This window comes from Falco punctatus (genome assembly GCF_963210335.1).
Source record: "Falco punctatus genome assembly, chromosome: 6".
NCBI lineage: Eukaryota > Metazoa > Chordata > Aves > Falconiformes > Falconidae > Falco > Falco punctatus.
This window is the reverse complement of record NC_137585.1, coordinates 27,911,507-27,923,926: the sequence shown is the minus strand read 5'-3', so window position 1 is coordinate 27,923,926 and position 12,420 is coordinate 27,911,507. Positions and strand designations below refer to the sequence as shown.

At 40.4% G+C, this 12,420-nt stretch overlaps 1 protein-coding gene across 13 annotated transcripts in view; it reads left to right on the top strand.

Annotated features, from left to right (window-relative positions):
• DGKI (diacylglycerol kinase iota) overlaps positions 1–12,420 on the top strand; it is a 252,712-nt gene that overhangs the window by 159,337 nt on the left and 80,955 nt on the right. For all 13 annotated transcript variants that reach the window (XM_080390859.1, XM_080390858.1, XM_080390857.1 and 10 more), the window contains one exon: positions 4,948–5,048. In XM_080390859.1, the coding sequence (XP_080246985.1) occupies positions 4,948–5,048 (101 nt within the window). The remainder of the gene's footprint in view (positions 1–4,947; positions 5,049–12,420) is intronic.

Sequence of the window (12,420 nt, the reverse complement as noted above, 5' to 3'; positions counted from 1 at the left end):
TAGTACTGCTTAACATCTTTGTCAGAGACATGGACACTGGGATTAAGTGCATCCTTGGTGACTTTCCTGACAGCACCAAGCTGTGTGGTGCAGTCAACATGCTGGAGAAAAGGGATGCCATCCAGAGGGACCTTGACAGGCTTGAGAGAGGGGGGGCCCTTGCAAACCTCATGAAGTTCAACAAGGCCAAGTGCAGGGTCCTGCACACAGGTTGGAGCAATCCCAAGGCCAAGGCTCGGCAGAGAATGGATTGAGAGCAGCCCTGAGGAGAATCACCTGGGAGTGTTAGTGGATGAGAAGCTCAACATGACCTGGCAGTGTGTATTTGCAGGCCAGAAGGCCAAGTGTATCCTGGGCTGCATCAAAAGAAACCTGGCCAGCAGGTCAAGGGAGGTGACTCTCCCCTTCTACTCAGCTCTCAAGAGACCCCACCTGTAGCACTGCGTTCAGCTCTGGGGCACCCGACAGAGGAAGGACATGGAGCTGTTGGAGTGAGTCCAGAGGAGGGCCACAAAGGTGATCAGGGGGCTGGAGCACCTCCCCTGTGAAGGCAGGCTGAGAGGGTTGGGGTTGTTCAGCCTGGAGAAGGGAAGGCTCTGGGGAGCCCTTATGGCAGCCTTCCAGTAGCTCAAGGGGGCCTACAAGAAAGCTGGAGAGGGACTTTGCCCAAGGGCATGTAGTGATGGGACAAGGGGAAACGGCTTTCAGCTGAAAGGGGGTAGGTTTAGATTAGCTGTTAGGAAGAAATTCTTCACAGTGAGGGTGGTGAGGCACTGAACAGGCTGCCCAGAGAAGCTGTGGATGCCCCATACCTGGAAGTGTTCCAAGCTTCAAAGCCATGTTGGATGGGGCTCTGAGCAACCTGTTCTAGTGTAAGGTTGTCCCTGGTTACGTCAGGGTCGCTGGAACTCGGTGATCTTTAAGGTCCCTTCCAACCCAAAACATTCTATGATTTTTATCTCAAACGAGTTGTTATGAGCAAAGCACTATAAAAGGAAGATAGTGCTGCTGATTTTCCTTATGTTATCTTCCCAGAGAACTAAAAACTCTTGGGTCTGGATGATAATTTCAAAACATCTTTGTAGGTGATACAGACAGTTATTAGAATTATTTGTAATAATAAGTATTCAGACAATCATCCAAATGTTTTCAGACGTTTTCAGCTACAAGTAAAAAAAATCTTGGTTGGTCTCTGGAGGGAAAAAAACAACACACAAAATTACCGTACTGTTAGTGAAAATTTAACTTTTAACCTAAAGAAGGTAGCTTTGGGGAGGAATGGGTGGATGGCATTGGGAATAAGTGATTTAATTTTGGGCTGAAGACTCCTATTGAATTGTCTCTGTCATAGATTAGATGTGTGTACATGGTTAGTTCGCTCCTTCTTTTTTTTCTTTTTTCTTCTTATCTAAACCAGGTTCCATAGAAATAATTATCATTTCTGAAAACTCAAACACAATAGTTATGTATAAGTACTGAATAGGAAGCTTGAAACAGCAGCTTTTAAAATCACCTCTGATTCAATGATGATTGTTCTGGATCAGACAAAATAATAATTCATTAACCATTTTTTTTAGTGATCCCAGACTTGCTGGAGTTGTTTCACCTCAACAGCTGGAAGTGGAAACAATTGCATGACTGAGACAAGCTCACAGGGAGACATGGAAGCTGGGGAGAGGGTTACCTGTCCTGTCCCCAGTATTTCCCACAATAGAGCATAGCTTGTCTCCAGTTGCCTGTGTCAGGCATGCTCCTGTCCTGCTATGCTCTAAGGAACATGAGAAAGGTCAGTGTGTGGAAGGAAAGGAGGCAAAATTGTGAATGAGATGTATTAATGACCTTATAGCTGTAGTAAATTCTGCACAGACAGTGCAGAGCTACAAAAATACATAAATTCATCTCTTATGGTAAAGGACATCAGTAGGTTGCTGGGGGACTCAAACTGATGGGATGCAAGGGGTGGTTGAAAGACGAGTATCACTTGGATATCTGCTCTGAAAGATCTAAAGGGACAAATCAAGGTGAAAAAGGAGTCAGTGATCTTATTTTTTTTACCTCAAGATGATGCAAAGTTCCTGCACTAAACTGTTTTTCCTTGGTATGGAGAGCAGCGCTGGGCACCAAAGCACAGGGTCACAGAGTGGAAGGAAAGGTCTGGGTATCACGCATGGATGACCTCTGTAGCAAGGAAGAAATGGAAAAGAGCAAGTAGGGGGGAGGCTGTGGTGTGTGGTTCTGGTTTGACGGGCAAAATCCTTTGTGCTGGGCTGAGTAATTCCTGCACAGGAGTATCAGCTTTTGGTAAAGTAGTCATTTTTAACTGGGAATTGGAAAGCGTACCTTTTATAGAGTTCTTTCTTGGTTGCTCAAAGATTTCAACACAACAGTACAGATTTGGTTCTGGTTTCAGGAGAAGCAACAGTTTGCGACAGTTTTTTGGTCTTGGTTTACACTGGGCTTAATTCTGTGCATAGCAAGGATGGCTATCTTTGTAGCGTGATTGAGTCTTACAATAAAAACAGCTCACTGAAATCTCCGGTTTCCCCATCCCTTTTCTACCCAGCTGAGCTCAAAGAAGTAGAGGTAATTCACAAGCGGTCCCTCCCTGACACCTACCAACAATACCCAGGCTGTGAATTGATCAGCTGGAAGACTGAGCTACCTTCGTCATAACGTGCGGTGGGCAGAACGTTATGGGGAAAGCAACATCGCTACTTCCAGTATAGTGCCAGTGCACAAAAGACCTCACTTTTCAGAGCTGTCAGCCTGTCATTTTCATGAACTCCACTACATGCAGTGAATTATTTCTTTTCTGCCCCCAGACAAAGACTATGCAGTCAATTCCTATGTTTTCTGACTAACATTCTTTTATCTTTTCTTGTCTGAAAATTAAATCTATGATTTTCACTTTTGAAACTTGCATTCCATAGAATTTGGAAGAGAGCATAGTTCCTCAGACTGTGTTCATTTCTCAGCAGTGATGTGACATTTAAACTTGTTTTAAAAATAAAAGAAAGGAAGAAAAGAGTGTCAGACTCAGTGCGATCATTTTCTTGTTCCATCTATGCACCTTTCCTTTCTATTTGTAGGCACTCATCTTCTCTGGGCTGTTGAGCCTGCAGGTGGAGAGTGCTGTGCTGTAGGATGATGTAATGGCTCCTGGGTTAGAAAGCTGTCTCCTGAAGCTGTGCTGGCGCTTACCATCCCAGGTGTTTTAACATGAAACTGCAAAAGCTTATCTTAAATATGGGCAGTTTGCTGATACCTTGGGGCACTTGACATGATAATCCCTGTCAGGCAGCACAGGGAAAATACTGGGTAGCCTGTGTGCTTCTGAATGTGTCAGTCTTGCTGCCACTATTTAGCATTTATGATTTCTTCTAAGTTTTCTTCATGTATGGTGGGCTCATTTTCACTACTAATATAGAAACTCCTGTACAGAATGTGAATTTCTTCAGTGCAGCTCCTTCTAGCCTGTTGTCTTGCACTCCAGTTTTGGAGGTACCCTCAATTCATTATCCTTTATCACTTTTTAGGCAAAAAGTACTTGTGCCAGTAGAACTTTTGTGTTTGTTTTTTTTTTTAACTGGGACTTTATTTTCATCTGCTTAGATGCGACAGAGCTGTTTATACTAACAGAGAGAAAGAATAATTGCTAATTGCATCCCAGTGGCTCTACCAAGAGATGGCCACAAACCGTATGTTTTGTTAGGTCTGCGGTATTTTCTAGCCAAGAAAATTACTCACTTGTTTAAAAAGAAAAAAAAAGTTTACATTTGTGAGATGTGGCTTGTACTGCACTAGCAGTGCAGACGCTGTAGGTCAAAGATTTTAAAATTGAGACAAAGAAAGAAGAAAACCTGTATATTTATGATAGCACACATTATTTTAACTTTTACAAGGCATTGTAAAAGTTAAATACATGTGTGTATTCGGCAATAATACCACTGGCGGAGTTCTGTTACTAACTAGATAAAAACAGAGAAGATAGATGGTCTTTTGATGGAGGCACAAAATGAAGAATTTATCTACTTTTAACTGACCCCAGGGGCCAGTACCTGTAGGACAGACATTTGTTATGTGCTTTATAACACACAGGTTATCCATCTTTCTTTAAAGGTGGAAAATGCAAATGTGGCCAAGTTTAATTTACATAGCATTCAGCTAAACTTAAAAAATCAAGTAACAGATTATGGTGAGGTGGAAACCAGCATGAAATTGAAAGAAAGCTTTTCAGGACAACTTTCTATCGATATACGGACACTTAAATTTCTGAATAGGGACCCACTGAGTGTTTCAAAATCATATAGACAGTTGAGGTATTTTAAATCTGACTGAAATCTGTAGAAATGAGGTTCCTGTACTGCTGCTTGCTTTTGAAAGTCCTCCTGGGTTCTGCGTATTTGACTCACTGTTTTGGAAATCTAGTTCTCAACTGCATTTCTGTTGCCTGTTTCCTAGAATAGAGATGCTGAATGAGGGTCCTCCAGGAATGACGGGGGATGCTCCCATGGGCAGAGGAATGGTGGGTCTGAGAGACTTCCTAAGAAAGCATCTGTGTCTTGAACCACAGCTTGGCAGATCTGCTGGCTGTAGTAGGGCCCTAGGAATTTTAAAAAAAAAAAAAAAAAAAAAAAAAGGCAAACTGCTGAGGGGAGAGGTGAGGGTTAGCTGTGTAGAGATTAGGGAACTCAGAAAAACCTTTGAAATTCCAGACCACACAGCCAGCAAATGAGATTTTTGATTTTGCTTATCATTTAAGGTGTAATGTCGATGTTGTTATGCAGTGGGTAGTCATAATTTTAAATGCAGTGATGAGCCTGTGAGGAGTCAGTCTAGTTTTGAAGAGGCTTGCTTCTTTCAGAGATTATAATCACTTCATATCCTGTTTTCATTTTGCTCTTCCATGGAATGCTTTGTCTAAGAAGCTTTCTTCTTTTTTTGCAGTCCTCATTCCATCCCAGATCGCCTGCGGATCAGAGTGAACAGGATTAATTTGCAAGAGTATGAGGGGCTACATTACGACAAGGAAAAACTCCGGGAAGCTTGTAAGTTGGAAGGAGCCATGCTGTAGCTGCTTTTGATAGAACATTCTGTACAAATCTTGCATTAACAAAAAAACAAACAAACAAATGAAAAACCCCACCACCACACCAGAACAACAAATAACCACCCAATTACAGGGCCAGGCATAGATTTTGAACGAGTCGTATGGAGTGTATGTTCATCTATCTGTGTATTTGCACATACATATTCTTTCTATATAAACACTCTTTCTGCAAAGATCATATGTATAGAATTCACCTGGTTTCTTAACAATGCTTTCTGCAAGTTGATTTTATTTACTGTAAAATAAGTGGGGTTTACACCTGTTGGTGTTTTTCTTTTATTCATGTATTTCCATTGGTTCTGCTCGGTTTCTACTAGTGTATGAAACTATTCCAGACTTTATGATTAACATCAAATTTGAAACTGAGTGGGGGACCATGATAAATTTCGTATTGAGAGTGTGCTCTGACCTTGTGCATGGTTCTTGCACAGGTGTGTTTATCTTGGGGAAAAAAATCTGACTTCCACAGTCCCTTATTCTTTAACAGTCTTCAGTTTTCCACATAAGAGAATAATCACTGTTTTGTTTCCTCTTGTAATAGTTTAATTGCCACATTTAGGGGTAAGTCAAAAGCAGATAGTGGTTGCTTTGGCAACATTGATGATAATCCACACTTAAAAATGGAGTTCCTTTCCTTGGTGACACACGGAGTCATTAATCAATGAGGGACACGGCTGCTTGTGATAGCAGTTTAATAGTCTTGTTCGTGCATCTGGCTCATTATTCATATTAAATTACAAGCATGACTGTTTGTTGTGCAACAAAGCTTCAGCTCCCTCTGTAATACAGAGCGCTCTGGTAATTACAGGATGACAATCCTTTTAATTGGTTTGCTTATCTTACTGTTGGAAGATAGTTAAACTGTTTCACTCTCACTCCTCTAGTCCCACCCCTCCTTATTCTCCCAGTTCACCAGCTTGCCTTCCAGCAAAAGAACTGAAATGGCTTAAATTTTAATATAGGTCCTGACAGACTTTTTCTGAAGTTTCTGTTAGTGGATTTTGGTCATAGTGAAAGTGATCAAAGCCTTCATCACTGGACGAGAAGACTTTTAACAAGATGAGGATTATGGCTCACTGGAAAAAAAAACTTGCTTCAAGTTTAAATTGAATTTGACCTTGAGTAGACTTCAGGCCATACCGAACCCACATTTATCCAACTCTGTTAGAAACAGTCTGGTTCATTTTATGGTTCTTCCTATGGTTTCACATCTGAGGAGGACTATCCTTGTCTATCCTCACCATGGACGTAAATTTTGTGTGTATTTAGTATATATTATGCAGCCTTTGAGCCATTTATGTGTTCTGACACAAAATATATTTCTTACATTGTTGTCACTGCAGTTGCAAACACGTATTTGTTATTTGCGACCTGTAAAAAACCATAATGATAATGTTATAAAAGATGTTGGAAAATGATCTAGCACCTCTGAGATTTGATTTTAGATTTCACACACATTTGGTCACTTGCTGGATACGTGCTTAAGATGTTTTGATTCAAAAAGTAGATGTTTATCCATCAAGAGTTAAAATGATTGCTTTTGGGCATTGGCAGGTCATTTGCAGTAAGACCATTTTGTCTGTCTTCCAAGTTAGTGCATGGCTAGGTTGGTAATATAACACAGATGGACTGGAGTATTTTCCTCAAACATTTTTCATGAAGTTGTTTTTCCTATCTGTCCTCCTTTAGCTGTGTCAGTAATGCTTGTGCATTACTGTTTTTACATAAAAATATGAGAAAGCATATAATATCCTCATGAACCTAAAATAAATCAGGAAAGATACCTCACTTTACTCTTTGCAGTTATTAGGAATGTCTTGCGTAAGGACATATAACTTACAGCATACACAGCCTACTTCTCTAGACATACAACAGAACTATCTGCTATGAGAATTGTCCAGCCTTTAGTTTTCAGGAGTCTGATTCTGATTTCAGGACTTCTGGATGATTCTGATTACATGAAGAAAATTATGTACAGGAAGAGAAGTGCTCTCTAAACAGTTTGAAACCAAACTGTATTAAATATTCTACCCAGCAACTTGATTTCCGTGAAGTAAGAAATGGAAAATCCCTCTGGTTCACTGATGTCAGAGTTTTCTTGTGACTTACTGCAAGGTGCTTGCCTCTCTTCTGGAAATGGAGTCATAGCCAGTAATCAAGCTCTACTAGAGGACTACATAATTTAAGTTTTTATGAGGAAGGGAGTTGGAAAATCACATAAATCTTCCTTTTAAGAGGAGCAGATAGCCTTTTTAATTGCATTTCTGACATAGCTAGTTGGATACATTTCAAATGGTTTTCCATGGATTGGTGCCTGCCTGGCTCTATCATATGCTAAATGCTTATATGAAATAAGGATGCTATCTGTGTCCTCATCAGCAAATAATTTCACGGAGCATTGCTACTGAAAGTTACTAGACTAAAGGGGGAGGAGGGAAGTGCTGAGGGAGAAGCAACTTCTTTCTTTACCAAACAAAGTAATTATGGTGGGGAGTGGAAATAAATACATTTCTGTGGCAAGTGAATAACAGAAACTGTCAGTCTGAATGTAAAATTTAAATGCAGATAATGTTTGTGCACTAGCAAAATACAAGAGCACTTGTATTGGGCCTTGTTTCTACAAGAGCTGTTACTGTATGTGGTGTTCGCTTCCTTCAGTACAACTGTAGCTCTTGGGTACGTGAGTGTCTCACTAGATGCTTGCAAGAGGCTCAGTTTACATATCTGTCCAGGCTTTGTCAGATTATGTATATATTAACTCCAGAATAGTATTCTTAATCTGTTCCCTGCCCACAAGGATTAAAAGCACTTTTAACTTCCTCAATAGCTGGAAAGTGAAACCAAAATCTCACAGCAATCTGAACAGGAAAAGGAACCCAGTTAAGAACAAGTTATCCTTGAAGGAAAAATAGCAAAGAAGCTATTATGGTTTTTGCCTGTTGCACGTCTCTGTAACAGTTTTGAAAGCTCTGACATCAGTGTAATAATCTGGATTGTTTTAACTGACAGTAAATACATTTCACTGCCCTTGTTTGCTTGAAATACTGATTTGATTCTATCAACTATTTCACCTAAAAGTGCACTTCCCGATACATAACAGCTTGTCATACAAAATGTTCCATGAAGATTAATCTTCACTCTGCTGGAGGTAGACACCTCATTTTGAAAGCCTCCTGAGCAATTAAAGAATGTCATAGTGTCCTGTGAAGGGCATGACTGTTCTTTAGCCCATTCTCCTTCTGTTGCTTTCTACTTTTCTTGTCACTGCTGCTGGCATTTAACCAAGTTGCTGTTTCTGAATTGTCCGTTTCTTCCCTCTGCATGCTCCTTCTGTTCTCCTTCATTCTTTCTTCTGTCAGTGTCTCGGTATTGTCTGTGGGATGATTGATGATGGTACAGAGGACACTTATTGATCCTTCAGTGGGGAGGGGTGAAGGCTTCCATGCGCTCCTTTAAGAACAGGATATATGTTGGCATTTTAGTTATGATGTAATGTTCTTTGCTGCAAATGTGGTTGTCTTCTCTAACACATCCCTATACACACCCCAAGAACTTGTCAGCCTAGTCACCAGCTTCACCACCTTCTGCCCAACACAATAGCTGTACATTACATGACCATAACCAATACCATCATATTCAAAAAGTCAGTTGGACTGATGTTTCTAGATGGACAGAACTTAATTCTGTCTCTCTTGCCTGCATATCTTCTGTAACCTCTGAATTCCCGTTATTGCAGGGCAGTGTGATCTAAAGCAGCATTGTGGGGAAACAACTGAGTTATTTTTAAAATAGCAAAATCTTTCTGTTTGACATCCTGTTTTCCCCTTTCCAGTGTTACTAAGAAGTTTCTGACAATGGAGGTATACACAGAAACCAATGATGTTAACAAATATAAAATAAAATACCCAACCATAAACTAGTTAGTGACCAAGTGATCTTCAACCCTTCTTAGTCTTTCCTGACAGCACTGCGATAGATTTGTACCATGGAGATGGAGTGGTGAATAGCTCACCTTCAGCTGTAACAGTCCATATTGTGTTTTTTAATAGAATAAATCAGCTCTTATTGCCCTTAATGTCGTTTTCTATGCACTACCCATGGAGAACAATCTTGGTTTGCTTGATACCACTAAGATTAAGGAGAAATCATACCTGACTCGCAGTGGTGGCAGTATCAGAAATAACTCTGAGCTCTGTAATGGCTCCAGGTCTCTCACACTGTCTTTTACATAGAGGCAGCTGTTCCTTCTGTCCTCTTGAATACTGTAGCTTCCTCATACCAGTGATGCACTTACCACAGTTTGAGAATCCTTGATCTGTGGAATGTATTCTGACTCTTTAAAGCTCAGGGATATGGTAGGTGGGGTTAATTTGGAGACTATTCTTATGTATAGCTACGTAAGAAAAGGTCAATACTGATGAATATTTACATCCTGAATACCCATAATGTAAAGGGCAGAGCACAGCAGAGTACCTCCTTCTAGGTGGTATGATGAGGGAAACCTGAATTTTAGCAGATGGAATCAGTACAAGGGAGATTGGCTGCTGAAGAAAATGTATTCATGCTGGGAAGTGACTTTGATCTGGACAGATTTAGGTGAGCTGAGTTGGGTACCTACAAGACTTCTCTTCCATCCTGTAAAGGAAACACTAATGACCATTTATTTGTCAGGAGGTCTTTTAGGGGACGTGGTGGCTTATCTGTAGATGCTTTGTAAAAGGCAGCATTACGTACAGACTGTCTATTAAATTTTACTCTGCTTAAAAGTCACTGCTTTGCTTTGTTTTCTCAGTATGTGTTGTGTAGATGTTAGCTAATACATGCATATCTGTCACAGTGATTTAGGAAGATCTGAGAATGGGATGGCTGAATGGGTTGCTTAAAGTCACCCAGCAAGACAAAATCAGGAAGGTTGGAAGTCAGTAGTGAGTTAAATATTGGGAACTCCATTGCCAGTGAACTCCCAGATTTTCATGCTGGTGTATACAGATACAAACCACTGATAAATGTTTGTAACTTCAACAGAAACGACAAAAACAAACAGGAAGTTTCCAAAGGCGTTGCTTATGTCAAAGGGAATATCTCTTTTTGCCTTCTGATGGATGAGACCTTGCGGGCTTTGTCCAGACAGCACAGTGAATTACACTTCTCGCTTTGACTGACACCAATACCCACATGTGCAAAGATTAGAAAGACACAAGAGTCCAACAGAACAAACAGGATGTGGTTGGATAATTAAAGGCTATAGTACAATGCATACAGACAGATGCTTAAACAGGCAATTTTAATCTTGGCCTTTTCTAACTTTGAGTTCTTGATTTTGTAGTCATAGTAATATTTATTTAACAGGGTATGTCATTGCCTGGGTTTGGGGAAAGGAGTAAATCCAAACCATTGAAACTTCATATCACTGAGTTATAGAATCAGAGAATGGTTTGGGTGGGAAGTTAAAGATCGTCTACTTCCAACTCCTCTGCCATGGGTAGGGATATCTTCCAATAAATTATGTTGCATAAAGCCCCTAACCTTGAACTCATCCAGAGATGGGACATCCACAGCTTCTCTGGGCAACCTGTTTCAATGTCTCACCACCCTCACTGTGAAGAATTTTTTCCTTATCTAAATCTACCCTCACTTGACACCATGTGGGGCATATCTACATTCAACACAGCCCTCTACCTTTTGAGCTAGTGGGGGCAACTGTCACCTGTAAGTTTGTCATCTCCTTTAAACTAGAAGAGATGAACAGTATTCCAAACTGAAATAAACACGTTTACCCTAGAGGACTGGGAAGACACAAGACTATTAAGTTCCATTCCAGAAAATCATGCTATAGTTTGTTTTTCTGGTATAGACTTTTTGGTCTGTATTCTACTTTTGTCATTTCCCTTTTTTCTTTTTTTCCCGTTCTTTTCTGATTTGATTTCCTCTTACCTTTTCAGTCCTGTTTGACCCCTTCAGCTATCTCATCCCACACACATCCTTCCTGCCTGTCTTAGTCTGTTTCTGCAGATCTCTCAGCTGAGATTCCTGTTCTTTTTCTTAATCAGAAGTCCTTATTCATTGTTCAGCCAGACCTCTTCTTTCAGCTCTTAGTCCCGATACCCATTCTCTGCCAGTTTCAGTTCTGAGCTCTTTGTAGTTTTCTTTCTATAACCTGTTCCTTTTTGTGTGGTGTTTGGGACAACTTCTCTCTTCATTTACTTGGACCACTTCTTCCTTTTTGTGGCAGGGTATTGGAGAAGCCACTGAGAGCCTGGAGGGGATGACTGCCTTCTCAGACGTGATCTGGTTTAGTCTGTGTTTTACCTCCTGACATGTGAGGATTTTCAAAGTAGACCACTAGTGTTAAGAAAACTAGCAACTAAGGAGGCTTAGGTTTTGTCAGTATAATAAACAAAAGGGATCTGAAGAAGCACATGGCTTAGATTTGTGTGGTAAGAAAATCCTTTTGTACAAACTCAGTTGTATTAAAACCATACTGGGAAAGCCAAACCTCTTAATGTAAATGTCTGAATATTTTAGAATTCTGTCCCAAGAATTTACTTGGTCCTTTATGTTTTTAATACCAGTGGAAACCCCTCAGGAAAATGACGTTCTTATAAATCTTTAGTAGTGAGGATCCTTTATTTGCTACATTAAACATTTACAGCCCGATATCTAATCTCCCGGGTCCCCTGAGGTATGTCAGACTCAGAATGAGTTTTCCTGGCATTCACATCTACCTTAATGAGCTGTCTTAAGGCTGTTTTGTTTGGGATTTGAGTGGGTTAATCATGGTGTTTAGATCACAGATTGAATACTTTCATAACAATAAATGGGGAAGTTAATTGAATTTTATTTTTTCTTCATGGTGCCACGTGCAGTATATTCTGGCTTCTATTTGTGTCCTCAATACTATTAAAGAATTCACTAGCTTTAGGTATTCAGCATAATGGGCAGTTAATAGGTAGAAGATTTAGTCATCGTTTATAAATTCCACAGTTAATTTCCTGGGGACTTTGGAAATCACTACTAATCTGGCAGTTAATTAGAGCATCATGCTAGCTATGCTGCTGCATCTACCAAACCCTCCTCCCACTGATGCTTGATTTTGGTTAGTGTTGCTGGGAACAAAAAGCTTTCTGCAGTACTGGTTCAGAATATGAAGCAGCTGTCTGCCTGTCTCATCTCTGGGGGTTCTTGCACTGCTGCTCATCTCCACAATGTTAGAGGTTGTATCTGCAGCTCACTGGACAAAGTCCTTTGTACTCCCTGAATGATGAAAAGAAACTGGGGGCTGGATGCAAGTGGCCAGAAGAGCAGGCGCC